Source organism: Lactuca sativa, chromosome 5 (assembly GCF_002870075.4).
Source record: "Lactuca sativa cultivar Salinas chromosome 5, Lsat_Salinas_v11, whole genome shotgun sequence".
Classification (NCBI taxonomy): Eukaryota; Viridiplantae; Streptophyta; class Magnoliopsida; order Asterales; family Asteraceae; genus Lactuca; species Lactuca sativa.
Genome location: NC_056627.2, coordinates 291,707,105 through 291,728,636, shown reverse-complemented (window position 1 = coordinate 291,728,636; position 21,532 = coordinate 291,707,105). Strand labels below are relative to the sequence as shown.

The 21,532-nt window shown below is 35.0% G+C and overlaps 1 protein-coding gene across 1 annotated transcript; it reads right to left on the bottom strand.

Annotated features, from left to right (window-relative positions):
* Window positions 1-18,823: 18,823 nt before the first annotated feature.
* On the bottom strand, window positions 18,824-20,010 carry LOC111910339 (uncharacterized). Its single transcript, XM_023906168.3, has 2 exons — window positions 19,611-20,010; window positions 18,824-19,531 (listed from the first exon to the last, which is right to left on the bottom strand). Exon 2 carries the CDS (start codon window positions 19,527-19,529, stop codon window positions 18,990-18,992), a length of 540 nt encoding a protein of 179 aa, XP_023761936.1. The 5' UTR covers window positions 19,530-19,531; window positions 19,611-20,010; the 3' UTR covers window positions 18,824-18,989.
* Between the last annotated feature and the right edge of the window lie 1,522 nt (window positions 20,011-21,532).

Here is a 21,532-nt window from a genome sequence, read left to right as displayed (position 1 = left end):
AGGTCGCCAGTCTTCGTCCGAGAGGCAGTCTCAGATTGAAGCTCCAACAATCTAGTTAGTTCATCTCTTAAAGAGAAGGCAAAAATATTAGGTAAGCGTTAAAAGATTTTTTTCTCGGTCCATTCTCTTGGAGGAGAAGGGACCTTTTTATACCTGTGGTCGGGGGGATAAATCCCCGACAATATCTTTTACCTTTTCAGGAGTGGCAGGAGTAGATGACCTTTGATTGGTAGATCATCCTCAGCGAGTAGTTCCTTGTCATTGGTGCAGGGCTGCCAGGAGCAACGTTCTGAGCGCTACACATATCGCTTTGAGGGGTGGCCGGTACTATTTTGTCTTGACACTGGCTTTGGCGCTTTGACGCCAAGGAATGAATGTGGGACCGCAAGAGCGAGGACCCGGCGTTAGGCATACGCCGGTCTTTGCCTAAACCATCTATCAGACTGACGGTTCCACTATTTTTGACGTATTACTGATGGGATACATTAACAATGATTAATTAGGGTTATATAGAATACCATGATTTAGAAAAAGTGGAAGCTTGTCTTTAGATTTCAAAATTTGTAACAAAAAGTTGGATCGAGGAAAAATATCCGATTTGAGTTAGTCTACCACATTTGAATAATTCAATATCAGCAAAACATGGAGGATTTGAATAAGTTGTTGGCAAAATATTGGGGATTTAGAAATATGGAGGATATAACGTGGATAAAACCGATTCAATTGGTTTTGACCAATCCAGTTGACTGAAAACCAGGAATGATGGTTAAACTTTGAATGATTTACTTGTTGACCGGATAGGATTAATATTTTTTTAAATGCATAAACTGATTGTAAATACTGCAATAATGTTTGTACGACTTAAAATTCAACATTTGACCAAATATATTTTATAAGGCATATATATATATATATATATATATATATATATATATATACACACACACACACACACACTAGGTTAAAACTCATGGAAATCCACAGTTGATAATTTGAAATAGAATTATAATTTTCATTTTGGTTGTCTAATAAAAAACATATCAAAGATTACAAAAAATGAACAATAGTGATATTGTAATTAACATGAATAAATCAAATGCAATAAAATATTATAAATTAATTAATTAATATGATGGATGAAGTATGATTTTCGAAAAGTAAATAAAAGATGGTATAAAAACGCTGTTTATAAACTTCTTTATAAACAACATTCGAAGTTTGATTTGTGAGGCTACCATCCTTATCTAAAATTAATAATTTTACATCTGGGAAGAAGAGTTGTGCAGAAGTTGTTGTTGCTAGACTGTTTATCAGGTGTGTTGTTTGTTGTTATGTTCTTTCATCAAGGCAACATATTAAGCCAATTACTTCCATTGTTGAATGTTGTAGTGTTTTGGTGAGTAACAAAAGAAATAAAAACACTGAAATAGTTCAACTTTTGTGAGTTTAGTACTGATTTCCTTTGTGATTTTTGTGTTGTTGTATAATTTATCATTTTTTTTTTGTGTTTTTAAATGATTTTTAATAGGTTCATCAGTTTTAAATTTAAATATCAGATTGATACCATTAGTAATATTTCATATGTCAGTTTTAAAAATTGTATAACATATGTAGGAAATACTTTTGAACTTAGGGGGCAATATGGTCTTTTCTGGAGTAAATGAAGTGGATAAGGGATAAATGGTTGCTTTAAAACTTGCATAACATATGTATCAAATACCTTTCAACTTATGGGCAATATGGTATTTTTTTGGAGTAAATGAAGTGTAAAAGGATAAAATGGTCATTTTAAAAATTATATAACATATGTATCAAATACTTTTCAACTTAATGGCAATATGGTCTTTTCTGGAGTAAATGAAATGTAAAAGTGTAAAAATGTCGTTTTTAAACTTGTATAACAATATGTGTTAAGTACTTTTCAACTTAGGGGTAATATGGTATCTTTTGGATTAATTGAAGTGGAAAAGGGTAAGATGGTCATTTTAGAACTTGTACAATATTTGTGAATTATAAGCACAATACAGTTATATAAGATACATATATAACATTGAAAGTACAATAATATAATGAGTAAAAAAAATATAAATCGAAAACTATATCATATACTATATTAGTTTACATTTTTTTCTATTACTTGCATGTTGCTTCCAAACACATCTGTGCATACAACAAAGTGCTACACTTTGTCCCATTTCATTGACAAAAAAGACTATTTTACACTTTGTGGTTTGTAGTTTTACTTAATATCAGTAAATCAGTAAACGGTAAACATGAGCCTTATTGAAAATACTCACATCATATTTCTATCTATAGTGCTACAAATAAAGAATTTGACAGAATAAGCAAAAAAAATAATGCATTCAAAAAAAATATTTATTATTTTCAGAGGGCGTGAGGAAATCTGTAAACAAAAGTTACACCTTGTGTACAAAGGCAAAGAAACAAAATAACAAAAAGTGAGGAATACGAGACAAAACTAAAAACAATGAATAATATACTTGAAAACTAGTTCTGGAAATAAATTACAAAGACACCTACATCTCATATTTATAGTAAAACAAAAGTTATTTGACTACAACTCTAAAACTAAAAGAAAAACAATTAAATTAAAAACTTCCAAAGAAAAACCCACGGATCAAAATCCGATTAACCCAACAATCACCCCCTTAATCGGATTCGTCATACCACTCGTTCAAAACACTGACTGTTCCTCTTCGATTAGACCTACTTCTTCTTTTTCCCATTTAGTACACTCGTTTTTATAGTGACCAAGCTCACCACATTTGTAACATCTAACGTGACTTTTATCCCAGGCACGTTTATTACCATCTCGACTTCTCCCGGACCCCCGACCTCTTCCCCGGTCACGTCCAAAGTCATCCCGATTTGAACGTCCATTACCACAATGCTTACAAACATGTGATTTTTCCTCACTAGCCAACAATAACCCACCTCGAGTGTCCTCCACTTTCTCGATTCCTCTTATACGCTCCTCGTATGCCTTCAATCTACCAACCGCTTCATCGAATAACATTGAATCCAACTCAAAACATTGCTCTATTGAAGCCACAATTTGAAGAAACGACTTAGGCATCGAATCTAGTAACCTTTTTACTAAATCATCTTCTTCAAGCTCATATCCAAGACTCCTTGCTTTTGACGCTAAACCGGATAATTTCATTACAAAATTGTAACGCCCGTAGATCAGGGCTAGTCGATTTAGAGACGATAAGCATCAAAATGACTTTTTGATGGAAGATTATTTAGAAGGATTAATCTTAACCAAGTTGTAGTATATGTCACAAGGTTTCCGTGCATATAAAGAACGCCAAAATCTGAGTTATAACGAAGAAGTTATGACCTGTCGAAGTTTCGCGACAGAACCGGCACGACGTCGAGTGACGTAAAATATGAATTTAAGATAGACCGATATTTAGCCTTAACGATCTAAACGAAAGTCGTAGATTTCGTTAAACCGAGAGCGTGCATAAAAGGAACGCCCAAATCTGACTTCGTATGAGGAAGTTATGATTTTTCTAAGTTTTGACTTAGCAGTATGCAGCCCAAATACTCGATTTGAGATCGAGCGGTTTTTAGCCGAAACAATCTAAATGAGAATCGAAGATCTCGTTGTTAGTAGCGAAACGATGAAAAGTTAGGCGAGAACGGACGTCAGACGAAGAAGTTATGAATTTATAACGAAGTTTTTCTGTCCCGGCCTTCTAAAAATAAATAATAAAAATAAAAGTCAAAATTAGCCGACGGAGTCTAAATGAAAGTTGTAGAGTATGGTCTGACCTTCGCGTGGATATAAAGAACGTCGAAAACGGAGCTCGTATGCGAAAGTTACGCAATTTAGAAGTTCGACGAGTCAATTACGCCCCGCGTAATTTGAGTACGCCCCGAGTACTCAGGCGGATGCAAGTTGCCTGACCGATACTCGAGTGCCACAGATCGACGCATGCAGTGACGTCAAAGTACGCCCCGCGTAACCAAGTACGCCCCGCGTACTGAGTACGCCCTGCGTAATTTGAGATTACGCCCCGCGTAATTTGAGATTACGCCCCGCGTAATCCCAGACCCTCAGCCTATAAATAGAACTCGAAATCAGCCATTTTCTCTTGTTCAAACCCTTCCCTCTCTCTAAGTTTTGCCTTGATTTGCGTGCCAATCATATCCCGAAGCCCGGGTATCATTCCCGAGCCCCGAAGCAAGATCCGAAGCCCCGAGGATCCCGAAGAGCGTTATTCCCGAGCCGAAGCTCTGCCCGCGAGGAGTTTGATTTTGGTGGAGATCTTCCAGATCTATCGAAGTATACTACTTCTATAAGCCGTAGTGCTGTCAGATCATCTTCTGATCAAGTGAGTGTATACTACCTTTCACAAACACGATAATAATACAAGTAGGGTTCGAGTGTATTAAGTATATTGTTGTTTATACGTGTGAGTGTGTAATCACTTCCTTCCAACACATAAATATAAAGTATTTATTATAAAAATATGTGCTATGTGTATGAGAAAAAATTGTTTATATGTGTGGGTGTATAGTCCCTTTCCTAAACACGGGTATAATGCAAGTATTGTTTGAATGTATGACGTATATGTTTAGGAGAGTGAGTGGTTACTTCCTTCCAACACATAAATATGAAGTATTTGTTATAAAATACGTGCTATGTGTTTATATATTGTTATTTATTTGAGATGAGTATGGAATGAATGTCTTATATAGTTTTTAAATGAGTTAAACTGTATATGTATTCCATATCTACAAATATGTTGGGTAGAACATGGGTAGATGAGATAGTTGGTATGTGATAGATTGATGATGTATGTAAGATGATCAAGAATGATATTGGCAGATGCACCAATTAGAGAATGTCATAATACTAGTAGATGTACTTGATGTATAGTATTGGTAGATGCACCAAGTAGTGAATGTCGTGATCTTGGCAGATGCGCCAAATAAAGATTGTCATAACAATAGCAGATGCGCTTATAGGATAATCTTGGCAGATGCGCTTATAAGATAATGTCGGCAGATGTGCCTAAAAGAGAATGTCATAAACCTGGCAGTCGCGCCTCATAGTGTATGACGTAATCATGGCAGAGGCGCTTAAAGGATAATGTTGGCAGATGCGCCTTATGTAGCAATGGAAGTTTGTGTAAATCCCTTAGGTCAATCCTTAGGAATGAAGGAATGACGAGTAGTTGAATTCCTAGGGTAAAATCCTAAGAAACATAATAGGGATGAGTAATTGAGTTGATTGTTTGATGGTCGAATATAATAATTGTATTATTGTGGGTTGAAAACCCTATATGCTCACCAGGCTCCCAAGCCTGACCCACTCAGTTTTCTTTGCATTACAGGTAATGGCACAAGAGTATAAGTTGGTGGACTTGACGAGAGATTTTGGATTATAGGCCAGTAGTTATGAATAACTGTTGTAAGGTCTATTTATTATTGTTTATGCTTTTGGTCTGTATCGGAACATGACATCCCGAGGTTTTATTATTTAATGAAAATACATTCTCTTTGAGAAACGTTTTGATGAATGGTTATCATATTTTATTTTGGGAACAAATTCCGCAACCGTTTTCTTTAAACGATCACTCTGATTTATAAAACAAAGCATAAACAAATCGGTCTTTTCTGGCCGTGAAAATGGGGATGTCACAGTTGGTATCAGAGCACTAGTTTAAGCGAACTAGGAATTTGTAGGATTTCTAGACTTAAACTTAGAGTGCTAAGTAATGGTTGTGAGGAGTGTGTCTAAAATATGTTAGGTAGTACACCTTAAATTGACACAAGCACTAGTTTATTTTAGGAATGATGCCTAAAATGCTCTTATGTGCAAAATGTTTTGTGTGATAGCTATATTGATGCTATTATTTGTTTGGATCTATGGTCTGTTGCCGACCGGATCTGGAAACCTTATGTGTGTAGGATTCTAAGCGTACGTCTACGATATTAGAACTAGCATGTAAACGTTTCGGCGTGATAAGGATGATTTGAATATCTATCGTGAATGAGGATCTAATTTCACCTTATTCGTTGTATAGATCAAAAATGGTGAGGACAAGAAGTGGAGTTGGAAATGCTGATGAAAACAAGAATCAACCACCAGTGATTGAACAAGTACCTGTCGTAGCAGTAGCACCTGAGCCAATAACCATGGCTGGTGTGCAAATGATGATTCAGACGATGTTGGATCGTCAGATGGATGAAACTAGACGGTTGCTTCAACAGAATCGTGAAGAACTGTCAATTCGTGTGGAGGAGCCTGAATTAAATGAAGGGCACTCGGAAGGTGGAAACTTCAGTGGGTTTGTTGGTCAAGCCAACCCACCGATAGTTAGGCAAGACTACCATGGTGGAAGGAATGATGGAATGGGATGCAAGTACAAGGACTTTCTAACTTGCAAACCATCGACCTTCAATGGAAAGGAGGATCCGATTGGAGTTATGGATTAGATTTCCGAAATGGAGTTAGCCTTCATGACTTGTGACTGCAGAGGCAAGTTGCAAACTATCTATGCAGTACGTCAGTTCAGGGGTGGGGCTGTTCGTTGGTGGAACACTTTGGGGAAGATCCTAAGTCCTAATGAGCCACTGCAACTGACCTGGGCAGAGTTCTTGGTACAATTCAAGCGTAAGTTCTGCTCTGCTCAAAATCTATTAGAGTTGGAGAATAAGTTTCTGATATTGAAGAAAGGCAGCATGTCAGTGGATGAATACACTAATGCCTTCACAGACAAGATGGAGTTTGCTTTACGCATCGTCCCAGACGAACTGACAAAAGTCGACCGGTACGCAAAGGGACTCCCTTGGGAGTATGCGGTGCCAGTGCGTCAGGCACCTACCTTAGAGGCAGCTATTTGGGCTGCCAAGTCTGTTGAGAATATGATCAAGGGGAGGGCTGACAGTAAGGTTGAAGTTGGCGAGAAGAGAAAGTTGGAAGGAACTTCAGGTTCTAATGAGAAAAGAAAATCCTCGAAGTCTGGAGGAGGAGGGAGAGATGAGGCACGGTGGTGCGATAAGTGCAAGAAGAAGCACTCAGGAAAATGTGGCGTGGAAGTGACATGTTTCAAGTGTGGAAAGCATGGGCATTACGCCGATGAATGTATTTTCAACAAAAAGGTGTGTTACGAATGTAACGAAGAGGGGCACTTCAAGCAAGACTGCCTGAGGAAAAATCAAGCAGCAAGGCTAGAGGTGCCGCCAAAGCTAAAGGCAAGAGCATTTCAAATGATCCTTGATGAAGCAGATGGCAATGCAAGGAATCAGGAATAAGGATCTTATATCTAAAGATCAAGTTATAAAGTAGCGATATGAAAAGTAACATGTGGTGTAGCCTATTAGAGGCATAGTATAGGGTGAACTTGAACTTTTGTGTAACCGTTTCAAGGAATTAATATAAACCCTAGTTTTGTTAACTGATGTGTTGAATGATTGTCTGATTTTCTTGTATGGTGACTTGGTCGACTACGAGACAATACTTGGGACGAGTATGAGTAGGTGTGAAAGGTAGTAGATGCATATACTACCGGAAGCACAGGACTCGCACTTGGATCAGGGAAAGTCACAAGGTTACCAAGAAGCTAGTGATCGATTCCATTTTATTCTGGTATGTCATTACCATTGTTTCGGTAATGACTAGTAAGATGGTTCTTGTTCCGACCCTAGTGGTCATGTTTAAATTGAGTCCGACTACGAGGAGTTGTTACATGGTTCATGGAACCAAGTTTGATGTAACATTTGAATTAAGTCAGAAGGTTGAAGTTAATGCGATTGATAGTGTCGCGCTCGTTGTTAAAAGGAGTTTGTAGGTAGAAATGCTACATGATGAAATGTGATTAAATCACATTAGAATATGAAGGAAGGTATATTCCATTCTGGAATTTAACTTTATTAAAAACCGAGTCTAAGCGTCACATCGTGCGATGGGAGCTCAATAGAGCACGACCCTTCGGTTTGTTACAATAGATAAAGGAAAGTATTTATCCTGAGAAGAAGAATAAGTCCACAATGAGGACTTATTTGGTAACTTGAAGGTTACGATTGAAGGTACAACATAGTACGATAAGCAGATGCAAGATTGGGCATCGTTTGCGGTCAAGAAAGCCATAGAGTTAAATACTCTTTCGAGGAAACATAGAAGTTGCGGTTATTACCTAGGATGAATAAATAACGTGTGGAATCATTATGCAAGTCCTATTTCGTTGATGATTCTGGGACGTAATCATCCTAAGGGGGAGATAATTGTAACGCCCGTAGATCAGGGCTAGTCGATTTAGAGACGATAAGCATCAAAATGACTTTTTGATGGAAGATTATTTAGAAGGATTAATCTTAACCAAGTTGTAGTATATGTCACAAGGTTTCCGTGCATATAAAGAACGCCAAAATCTGAGTTATAACGAAGAAGTTATGACCTGTCGAAGTTTCGCGACAGAACCGACACGACGTTGAGTGACGTAAAATATGAATTTAAGATAGAGCGATATTTAGCCTTAACGATCTAAACGAAAGTCGTAGATTTCGTTAAACCGAGAGCGTGCATAAAAGGAACGCCCAAATCTGACTTCGTATGAGGAAGTTATGATTTTTCTAAGTTTTGACTTAGCAGTATGCAGCCCAAATACTCGATTTGAGATCGAGCGGTTTTTAGCCGAAACAATCTAAATGAGAATCGAAGATTTCGTTGTTAGTAGCGAAACGATGAAAAGTTAGGCGAGAACGGACGTCAGACGAAGAAGTTATGAATTTATAATGAAGTTTTTCTGTCCCGGCCTTCTAAAAATAAATAATAAAAATAAAAGTCAAAATTAGCCGACGGAGTCTAAATGAAAGTTGTAGAGTATGGTCTGACCTTCGCGTGGATATAAAGAACGTCGAAAACGGAGCTCGTATGCGAAAGTTACGCAATTTAGAAGTTCGACGAGTCAATTACGCCCCGCGTAATTTGAGTACGCCCCGCGTACTCAGGCGGATGCAAGTTGCCTGACCGATACTCGAGTGCCACAGATCGACGCATGCAGTGACGTCAAAGTACGCCCCGCGTACTGAGTACGCCCTGCGTAATTTGAGATTACGCCCCGCGTAATTTGAGATTACGCCCCGCGTAATCCTAGACCCTCAGCCTATAAATAGAACTCGAAATCAGCCATTTTCTCTTGTTCAAACCCTTCCCTCTCTCTAAGTTTTGCCTCGATTTGCATGCCAATCATATCCCGAAGCCCCGGTATCATTCCCGAGCCCCGAAGCGAGATCCGAAGCCCCGAGGATCCCGAAGAGCGTTATTCCCGAGCCGAAGCTCTGCCCGCGAGGAGTTCGATTTTGGTGGAGATCTTCCAGATCTATCGAAGTATACTACTTCTATAAGCCGTAGTGCTGTCAGATCATCTTCTGATCAAGTGAGTGTATACTACCTTTCACAAACACGATAATAATACAAGTAGGGTTCGAGTGTATTAAGTATATTGTTGTTTATACGTGTGAGTGTGTAGTTACTTTCTTCCAACACATAAATATGAAGTATTTGTTATAAAAATACGTGCTATGTGTATGAGACAAAATTGTTTATATGTGTGGGTGTATAGTCCCTTTCCTAAACACGGGTATAATGCAAGTATTGTTTGAATGTATGACGTATATGTTTAGGAGAGTGAGTGGTTACTTCCTTCCAACACATAAATATGAAGTATTTGTTATAAAATACGTGCTATGTGTTTATATATTGTTATTTATTTGAGATGAGTATGGAATGAATGTCTTATATAGTTTTTAAATGAGTTAAACTGTATATGTATTCCATATCTACAAATATGTTGGGTAGAACATGGATAGATGAGATAGTTGGTATGTGATAGATTGATGATGTATGTAAGATGATCAAGAATGATATTGGCAGATGCACCAATTAGAGAATGTCATAATACTAGCAGATGCGCTCAAGCATAGCATTGGTAGATGCACCAAAGAGAAAGTGTCATAATACTAGTAGATGTACTTGATGTATAGTATTGGTAGATGCACCAAGTAGTGAATGTCGTGATCTTGGCAGATGCGCCAAATAGAGATTGTCATAACAATAGCAGATGCGCTTATAGGATAATCTTGACAGATGCGCTTATAAGATAATGTCGGCAGATGTGCCTAAAAGAGAATGTCATAAACCTGGCAGTCGCGCCTCATAGTGTATGACGTAATCCTGGCAGAGGCGCTTAAAGGATAATGTTGGCAGATGCGCCTTATGTAGCAATGGAAGTTTGTGTAAATCCCTTAGGTCAATCCTTAGGAATGAAGGAATGACGAGTAGTTGAATTCCTAGGGTAAAATCGTAAGAAACATAATAGGGATGAGTAATTGAGTTGATTGTTTGATGGTTGAATATAATAATTGTATTATTGTGGGTTGAAAACCCTATATGCTCACCAGGCTCCCAAGCCTGACCCACTCAGTTTTCTTTGCATTACAGGTAATGGCACAAGAGTATAAGTTGGTGGACTTGACGAGAGATTTTGGATTATAGGCCAGTAGTTATGAATAACTGTTGTAAGGTCTATTTATTATTGTTTATGCTTTTGGTCTGTATCGGAACATGACATCCCGAGGTTTTATTATTTAATGAAAATACATTCTCTTTGAGAAACGTTTTGATGAATGGTTATCATATTTTATTTTGGGAACAAATTCCGCAACCGTTTTCTTTAAACAATCACTCTGATTTATAAAACAAAGCATAAACAAATCGGTCTTTTCTGGCCGTGAAAATGGGGATGTCACAAAAATCATCGACCGTTTCACCCTCTTTCATACGCAAGCTTTCAAGCTCCCTTTTTAAGGTTGAAAGTCGAGCCGTTCTCACCCGATCCACTCCCAAATACCGTGCTTTCAGCCCATCCCACACTTTCTTTCGTTCGGTGTAACTCGCCATTTGCAACACCATGTCTTCGGGTATCGCTTGAAACAAAAAAGCAAGAGCTTGTTTTGACTTTTTTTGATCCAATGTTTCATCCACCTTTGGTTCGACCGTCTCCCATATGCCGTGTGCATCCATAATCGACTTGACTTTGACATCCCACACCGGATAATTCGTTGGATTCAAAACCAGAACTTGATACGTCATTGAACCTCCTTCTTTAACCAACGACATCCTTTTTTCCTTAACCCCGACTTGTTTAATCAAGCTTGTTCCGAGAGCACTCTTCCACCAAACAACAAGACAAGGTCACGACCACCTTTACCGTCTTCCGTCACCCGCAAAACGAACCGATTCAAAGTCACCTGCTTTAACGTCTTCCTGTTCGTTTACTCTGCGCCTCCGGTTAGTCTCTCACAAGCCCGATTAAAAGAAACCGGGTTTGATTGTAATTAACCTTAAATCACAGCCCCTTCAACGAAACTGCTCTGATACCAAATGTAAACAAAAGTTGCACCTTGTGTACCAAGGCAAAGAAACAAAATAACAAAAAGTGAGGAATATGAGACAAAACTAAAAACATTGAATAATATACTTGAAAACTAGTTCTGGAATTAAATTACAAAGATACCTACATCTCATATTTATACTAAAACAAAAGCTATTTGACTACAACTCTAAAACTAAAAGAAGACCAATTAAATTAAAAACTTCCAAATAAAAACCCACAGATCAAAATCTGATTAACCCAACAAAATCAAGGTAGAGCTGTAAATTCACATAACAATAATCCAATGATCATATTTTTTTGTTTGTATTTTTTACTATTTTACTATATCACAGGTACATTTAGAACTCTTCTTTATAATTATATATTAAATTTTTGTTTTTTTATTTGGTCATAGTGGATGTTGTTGATCCTAAAAGTCGACACAAGGGCAATCTTGAGACAAAGGCTTTATTGGATTCAAAGGGTGTTAATTACACTTTAATAAGACCTTTTTATATCTATGACCCACTGAACTACAACCTTGTTGAAGAGTGCTTTTTCCATAAGTCGGTAGCAGACAGACACATCCAAATTCCTGACTCTGGTTTGCAAATAACACAACTTGGTCATGTTAAGGTTAGTAGCATATAACAATATTCAATGTTTCATTTTTACTGTCAGTATAAAATAAAAAACACATATTAAATGAAACCAATGAACATCTATCGTGTTTTCTTTCAACCAAGGACATGCTCGAAAACAGAAAAATCGAATAAGTTAGCATAAAAGCTAAAGTTTGTTGGTATTCCTTCTAATATGCAGTAAGGACATAAAACAGAAAAATGAAACAGACATTTTGCAGATAATATGCAGTATTTAAATAATATGAATGTGTAGTTTTTAGATGTTCATGTTAAAAAAATGAGAACAAATTTTGCACATTCAAGTCAAGTAACATGTGATAACTACATAATGAACAAACCAAAAGGAATAAAAGGTAAGAAGAAAATGGGGACCAAAATTAAGAACAATGACGAATATTTTAATAGGCTAGTCTGATTGTTCAGTGATGAATAATGTTGATTATATGATGTTCAGAAACGTGAAACCAAATAACATAGTAAACAACGTTAGAGGACTAAAAAAATTGAACCAATGTACTTTCAAGACGCAAAAATGAAAAACATAATATCCCCAGAAAACCACCTTAAAAAAACAAATTTAAAAATGTAAACGGCTTAGGAGTCTATAATGCTGAAACAAAATTAACCACGAACTAAGATTGTTTGTAGAAGTAAAGTGCATTTACTTTTCTTTCTTGGATACCAAAAGAGGGATTGGTTGTTCATCTGGTGGTGACAACCGAGCAGTTTTAGAAGTAGACAAATTCTCCATTTCATCAAGATCTATGCATGTAGCATGGTTTCTTTTTAGTTATGTTGGTGTAGAAACCAACTTTGTAGGACTTGTTGCAGTTGAATTGTCCCTAGCACACGGTGTTAAATTTTCACCGGTCTGTGAAAAAGAATCCTAGAAGAAATTTTAGTTAGTTGTTATACATTATAACGAAATATTTCAAAATTATAATTTAAAAAGTAGAACCTTGACAACTTTGGTCTCTTAGGAGGCAATATCTGAAGAACCAATCATGAATGAATCAGAATTAGCAGGGTGCATTATAAGATCAAAAGAAAATGTTATTTGAGTCGTATATAGTTGGGCCAATGTGGTAATATATATATATATATATATATATATATATATATATATATATATATATATATATATATATATATATATATATATATAATTGTTGAAAAAAACCTGTGAATTCAAATTCTTTTTCTCCAGTTCATCAATTATGTCTGAACTCTCAATCAATCTTGATATCCCATAAATATTACTTTTATTATTCACATTGTAACTTGTGATATCAATTTTAAATGCCTGACTTTTTGTCAACCACAACTTTCAACTCCATTGGATACAAATCCAAATTAATGCCAAGCTAAAATATAAATAAATATTATTATATATTTTGTATGTAAAATATATAATGTATAACATAAAGAAGTAATTAAAAACTATAAAATAATACCTTCTTGTTCTTATCATACAATTCTTTAGTTGTGTATTTGAACAACTTCTTTGATCAAATAAGGTTAAAGTCAATGTTCATGTGTTGTCTTGAACCCGAAGTGGGATTTTAAATCTAAATAGAGTATAAATTATATTATATTACACGAAATATGATAAACATATATTGTTATTATGTAAAATAAATATGTAATACCTTGGAATAACCGAAATTTGGATATTTTTGCATTTAGGATTAGCACATTCATAAGTAACGATTTCGGCCACTTCATGAGAACCATCAACCTTATCAGTGGAAGACTCTTTTTCTTTTGCTGACTTTTTGCAGTTGCTATAAGCAAGGTAATACCAACGTATGTTTTGACGTATTCCCTTAACAGTACCAACAATAATGACTGTTTTCTCCTTGAAATTTAAATAATGCTCAATGTTAATAAATGTTAGTATGCAAAAGTGTATGTTATTTTCGTTATAACAATATACTTTGTTTCTTACTTTTTTAATATTTAAAAAAATATGCATTAAAGTAATAACTTTAAAAATCATGTAAAGTACCTCTAAAGGTTCAAACAAATCATCAATGTTAGAAAACATATGATTTTTCAGAAAGTCATTGTGTTTCGTGTCTTGTTTTGATGCAATCATCTTGATTCCACTTTATGAAAGTTGTTGTCCATTTTCAGAAACCAATCTATTAATTTATAACAAAAAATAATTAAATTTGACACATTATGAAAAAAATAAATCTGAAAATACAACAGAAATTATAAATGAAAGTACTTGTTTTTGTAGCTTGTAATCGTATCGATATCATTGTTTATGAACAACCTATAACATCAAAGTAGGTGGATGAAAAAGAACGACCTGCAAAAATAAATTTGATTAAGTAATTATATATAAAATTTTAGAAAATAACTGTTAAAAATAATTATAAACCATTAATAAACTTCACTCTGGCAAACTGAACAATAACAACAACCGGAGCAAGGCTGATATTATTTGCAAGAAAATCTGACATGTAGTATGCATTATGACCCCACAAAGTTAACTTAAGCTTAGTGTCCTTGAAACAATAAAAAAATATTATATAACAAAAGTTAATACTAAATGAATTAACCAAAAGAGTTTGACTCCAGGATGTTGTTCGAAACGATCGTATTGAAGTCAACAAAATCAAAGCCGTGTGCAGATCCAGAAAAGTTTTCACACTCTTTTACATTTGTATCGTAGTAAACGTTAATTTTTCTTTCTGGATCAACAAACTTAAATTTTGAAGTATTTGGTGCGATGTTAGGTTTCTTGACATATATTAAACTATCTTCTTTAAGATAGCGTTTGAATTTTGGAAACCATTTTTTCACACAAGATGCATGAATTTTCCTTCCCTAAAAAAGAAACAAATAACAAATATTTATATATAATGGCTTACGAATATGAATAAATCTTTACAAAAATAATAATTGAATATATAAATCGTATACCTCCTCATCATCAGAATCATTTCTATCGAGTATGTGTCGTTTGCATCAAATTTTGACTTTTGAGTCCAAAGATGTATGATCCGACCTTTAATTGTGAAATCATCCTTTATTGAGTCAATTTCCTTTATAGGAGTAATATGTTCCATTGTACCTTGCAATTAAAAAAAACCTTGAATATTTAACAAAAATGTTCAAATATAAAACGAAAAATCGAAAAGCATTGATTTATTTATTTGTCTTAATTGATAACTGCCATGTATCAAATACTTTTCAACTTAGGGGCAATATGGCCTTTCTGGAGTAAACCAAGTAGAAAAGGGTAACATAACAGCTATAAAACTTGTATAACATATGTATGAAATATTTTTTAACTTAGGGGCAATATGGTCTTTGCTGGACTAAATGAAGTGGAAAAGGGTAAAATGGCAGTTTTCAAACCTGTATAACATAAAAATGTACATCCAGTCTTATAAATAAACAAATAGCAATGTACATTCAGTTTCTTGTTTTCAAATTAAGGGCATTATGGTCTTTTTTGCAGTAAATGAAGTTGATAATGAGGTCACATTGTCTTTTAAAAATTTGTATAATAGTTGTGAGTTTTAGAATATATATATATATATATATATATATATATATATATATATATATACACACACACACATACACACACACACACAACATTGAAAGTAAAATAATATAATGAGAAAAAAATCAAAAACTATATCATAGACTATAGCAGAAGTTTTATTATTCAGAATACATATACAAAAAAAAAAACAAATAGCAATGTACATTCAGTTTATTGTTTTTGATACTATAATTATACAGAAACAACAATGAAGGGGAAACAGTCAAATACCTACTGATAACAGGTAAACTATATTGTTGCTATGACTCGAAATGAAGGACAGAAAGAAAACAATGTAGTATCCCTTACCAGACGATGAATATTCGATTTATTCATATTGAAAGAGGAACATACTTGTTTCTGTATATACAAATATTTAAATTTAAATTATGAAGAGTTTGCCTGATTTTTTGGGATTGTTATTCGATTGACTGATTATTTGGGATTGAGATAGAGTTTAACACATATTTTCTTCCTAATTGGTTGCAGATTTTTATGGTATAATTGATAATTAAAATTTTAAATTTCAAACTTGCAGTATTTGTCCGGATTTGCAGTATTTTTGGAACGGAAGGGCAAAGTGGGAAATTCAGTTAAGACTACTGAGCGGGAAAATGAAAGGAGCAGGATGCAAGGGAGTGACACGTGTCGGTAATGGTACTGTTTTATTAACAAAGTGATACGTTCACAACAATTATTATCCATACACAACAAATTGTGCGTGATAGAGTTGTAGAATACACTACTTTAATGCAGAACTTATTGTGTATGGAAAAAATTTGTTGTGTACAAATCACTTCTCATATATACATGGGAAGGTTCCATTGAGATTCCAAAAAAAAAAAATAGAGATTTGAGATTCAATCTCATTCACATATTTCTCATTTGTCGTTCTAATGTTTCATCATACCGACAACAACAAAATATGATTGATGATTTGTTATGTTTAATTCGATGCGGTTTCATCAATCCGCTTTTTATTTATTTTACAAAACCCAGTTTTTCTGTTAGTTTTAAATTTATGCATAATCTTATACTTAACTTTATGAAAGAGTTAGAGCCAATTTGACAAGTCAAGATTAATGGTTCCTTTAAAAAAACAACATTTTTAATGTCTAGCATTAAAAGTGTTTGGTAAAGCTCATTTGCCTATGTCTACTTAAAGAAAATGTTGAAACACTCAAGGGAAGAGACTCTATCATTCGTTTTCTAGTAAAACTCCTATTTGTTATAACCTAAAAGAGACGCATCCCTTCTCTCTCTCTCTCTCTCTCTCTCTCTCTCTCTCTCTCTCCCAATATGTTTCTCTTATGATGCTTGTTTTTCTTTTCAAATCGTTTTCCCTACTTTTCAATCGATCATTGTATGTGGGTGTGTGTTGACCTTGTTTGCGTCTTTCTCAATCAATAACAATGTTTGGTGAGCGGCTCTTCATTTTTTTGATTCCTTCCAACAATAGAGAAAGAAAGAGAGCAAGCAAGAAAACAAGAAAATGTTACGTGTTTTTTGATTCGTGTTTTCATGTCATACGAATACACGAAGAAAAATAAACTTTATCTCAACTTTCAAGACTTATTCGTGTCGTGTCGTGTCACTCAAAGATTCATGTGTTCATGTCTCGAATTGTCAGGTCTAGATTTGATCACCGACGGGGTATTAAAAGATGAAAAACAAATGAACCTGATGAAAAATAAAGAAAAACGATGAACCAGAGACCTCCTTTATGCATTTGTGTGTATCTCTTCCGCCACCTCAATGTATCCATCTCAAATGCTAGCAACGAGTGTGCTAGTGAGATTTAAATGATGTAAAAGTATATTTGAGTTATTCATTGGATTTGAAATTTAGTTTTTTATTTTATTTTATTTTATTTTATTTATAACAAATCTTCGTATTTTAAAAGAGATTTATGAATTAAATTATTATGTTCTTTGAAAATGTTTATGTGAGTATGTTAAAATGATAATTTTTGTCATTTAGCAATTCGTTCAATAATCTTACCAAACAATAGACCTCTCTAAATCATGCAGGTCTCTTAATGATTCATTAATGAGTCATTTGGTTTCTACTACACAAACTTATTCTTATAGCAACATCACTCACACTATCTTGTTCACTCATATTTGTGCGCATATTTTTCCATTCATAAGCCATTTGATGCATCGAACGATTTGAACACCTGCCGATCTTTATGGATTTACCTAGTTATTTCTGAAAATGTCAATGTATGTTTTCAGCAACGCCACTTCTTCCTGTTCGTACCATTTTATGCATATTTGGATTGGCCTGGGAATAACACTTCAAAGGAAATTAGATTTACATCAGAGAAAGTGATAATGAAATTGAAAAGAATTGAAATGGCATAGAAGAAAATATGTGGTTTTAAAATGATATAAAAAAGGTATTTACATGTGTAAACGGAATTTCAAAATAAAAAGAATAAAAAAAGAGTGAAGGTAGAGAGAGTAAATTCACAGGTTAGTTAATAGGTAAAACCAATGGGTGCGGAGTGGGAAATGAGATAGGGAAAAGAAACTGCACCCCGATTGGGACTACGTGAAAAGGGGGGCGGGGAAAGGGTGAGGAGAGGCCATCCGTTACTCTCTCTCCTTGTGTGATTATCAATCTTTTTTTTTCTAGTTTTTTTTTTAATTTATTAAATTATATATATATATATTAAAAATATATTAAAATTCATGGTTTTTAATTCCCTACAAAACGAGTATAATATTTATATAAAATATTTAAAAAAAATAAAAATAAAATTAAAGATAATGAAAGATAATCATTTCCTACCTTTTGGTGAATGAAATGAGATTGAAAAAACTGATTGTAATACTCTAAAAGTGAAAGATAATTATTGATTATACCGGTAACGTTAAAAAACCAAAAGATAATTCTTTATCATACATGTGGTCTAATATCCTTCAATTGGCAGTATCTCGGATACGTGCCCACATCGGTACCTTGGATTCGTGCCCACAATGGTACCGGCTGTGTATCTACTCGGATTCGTGCCTAGGTCGGTACCTAAGGCCATGTACCCCGCAACAACAGCTGTGTTCGCCCTTATGGAAATTAAAAATTAATGAGCACGAACCATTTTAGAATTATTCCAACCGGAACCAATTGTGGTAAGTGGTAAGCCGTAACATACAGATCCATGTGATATTTGTAAAACAATAAAAAAAACAAATTACTTTTAGAAAATTTTCTGACTTTGTTTTTACTATTTGCTCATGAAAAGCAATGGATTATGGATCCATTTAACTGAAATAGGTTTAGCCTTAATGATATTCGATAAGCATGGATTCAAATGTTATTCAGAAAATCTGAGAAAAGCTTTATGTTTAGATAAAAGGAGATTCAAATGTATTGCATCTGGTTTGACTGTTCTCTGTCTTCTTCAGATTCATGGCAGGAGGTTGAATCAACAAGCCTAAGCCTCGGAATACAACTCTCCGATCGAGCAAGTCCAGCACTATCGGTGTTCTTCGTCGTCGGACTACACGGCATAGACCTAACGGAGATCGGTGAATCCAGACTCCGCCGGAGAATCTGTTTCATGGCGGCGATTAAATGAATTGTTGGATCAGGAGGCGGACCTGATGAGATCGGCGTTCTACAGAAGTTCATGTGGCGCGCCATAGCCTCTTCAGTACTGATCAGCCTTTCGTTCCTCACGATCTCGTCTTTCACAGCTTCTCCACATAATCCGCAGATCCATTTTCCTTGATACCTTTCACGAATCCTCTCTATGTATCCCGGCGTGCACTCTTCTGTCAATCCGCAACAATCGCACTCCACAAACTCCACTTCCGTCGTCGGAGCTATCAGTTTTGTCGCCACCGGCTGCGATTCCGTTGCAGGCATCACCATCGCATCGCTCATAACAGTAGTAGACATCTCTACAGAACAGAACGACACGAATTCATTGGTAATTCATTTCAACTCAGTATTACACAAACAAAAGAGAAATTAAATTACCAAGGAAAGCAGATGAACTTCAATAAAGCTACAAATTCTCTTCGATTTGAAAAGTTTAGCTGAAAAGTAACGAAGATTCTTGTCGATTATCTCTCTTTTTCCCACATTCCATATTCAAGGTTGGATTTGTTAGGAAAAAGGAAGAAGAATCTGCAAGGCATTCTTCAGATGAATCATAATTGCAGCTGAAAGTCTGGAACAGATGATTTCTTATAACTTTGTTCTTGAATGCCGAAAAAGAATTAAAATAGGAATCCAAGTAATGAATCAAGTGAAGAACAGATACAAAGGAATTATGGTTTTGTAGGGGTAGGGAGGGGGATGAGGAGGGGAATCAATCAATGATTAAGGGTGAGGAAATGGTGGAATAGAATCCACAACAATTTACTAAGGGAAAGGAATCAAACCAAAAAATATGGAATTAAATAAAGTAATATTGTCTTATTACATATATGGGAGCCGATTACATTTACCAAAATATAAATTTATATGCTAATTAAAAACAATTTTTTTTTGCTAGTACCTAATTTAATTAAAGTAATTGATTACTTGGAATATATTTGATAATTTGATAAATAGAAATTTCAACGGCACCAAATATGAGAAGAAATAACCTCCCGCTCCCACCCAAGAATTCGCCTGTTTTTTCCTTGCCCCGACCACAACCTAGAATTTCCCCTTTTCGCGCCCCCGTTCCCAGCCTCAATTTCATTATCACCGCCCCCGTTCCCAGCCTCAATTTCATTATCAACCCCATCCCCGCTCAGGTTACCATGTGTAACACCCATATTTTCATATCAGGTACATCCCAAAATTTTCGTTTCTCACTTAAAATTTATAAATAACTTTGGTGTACACTGGCACTCTGGTATACAAGAAATTACCACAAAGATCGTACTGGCCTCAAGTACAGGATCGAGTCGGACGTCACAGTAGAAACGTAAGCCGACTTAGTGAATAATAGTTACGATAACATAATCACATAAATCACATAAATCGCAATCAAATAGTCATCACTAATATTTAACAAATAAATTACAACAATTAGTGGTATTCTCATGCTCTCTTATCGGTCTTAATAATAATCAATTTCTCAAAAATGAATTATTACTCAATAATGATCTCTCTCTCTCTCTCTCTCTCTCTCTCTCTCTCTATATATATATATATATATATATATATATATATATATATATATATATATATATATATATATATATATATATATATATATATATATATATATCAATGTTAATAAATTTGTAACGACCCAAAATTTAGAGGTAAAAAATTCATTTTATTTCCACCAAACCACTATTTATCTTTAAGTCAACATTCAATAATTGTTTATCCAAATATTCAGAAGTACTTTTATAAGAAACAGTTATCAGAGTGCAATCGCAAAATCATCATGATGCAAAAACATGGATGGATGCGCTGCGATCAAGTCGGACTCTTCCCTTTCAAATTGGAAATACCTGAAACCATAACCATAAAAACCGTAAGCATAAAGCTTAGTGAGTTCCCCAAAATACCACATACCATACATATCAACATATAATGGACCACCGCCCTACCTCGGGCCCCGCCCGACATCGAGCCTCACTCAGATTATAGACATGTCATTCATTAGGCCCCACCCAGTACACACATAATCATATAAACATATAATCATACGAACACATACGATAATCACAAAGACAATAGCATATCATATAGTCATCGAGCCCCACCCGACATCGGGCCTTGCCCGGTAAGAATAAAATACATATTGATAATAACATACAATATTCTCATCAGGCCTCGCCTGACATCGAGCCTCGCTGTAACGCCTGTGTTTCTGGGCTTGTCATTAATGTTGATGTAATAGTCTAGGTTAACCTTTGTAACCTGTTTTGAAATAATAGAAGTGTATTATTTGA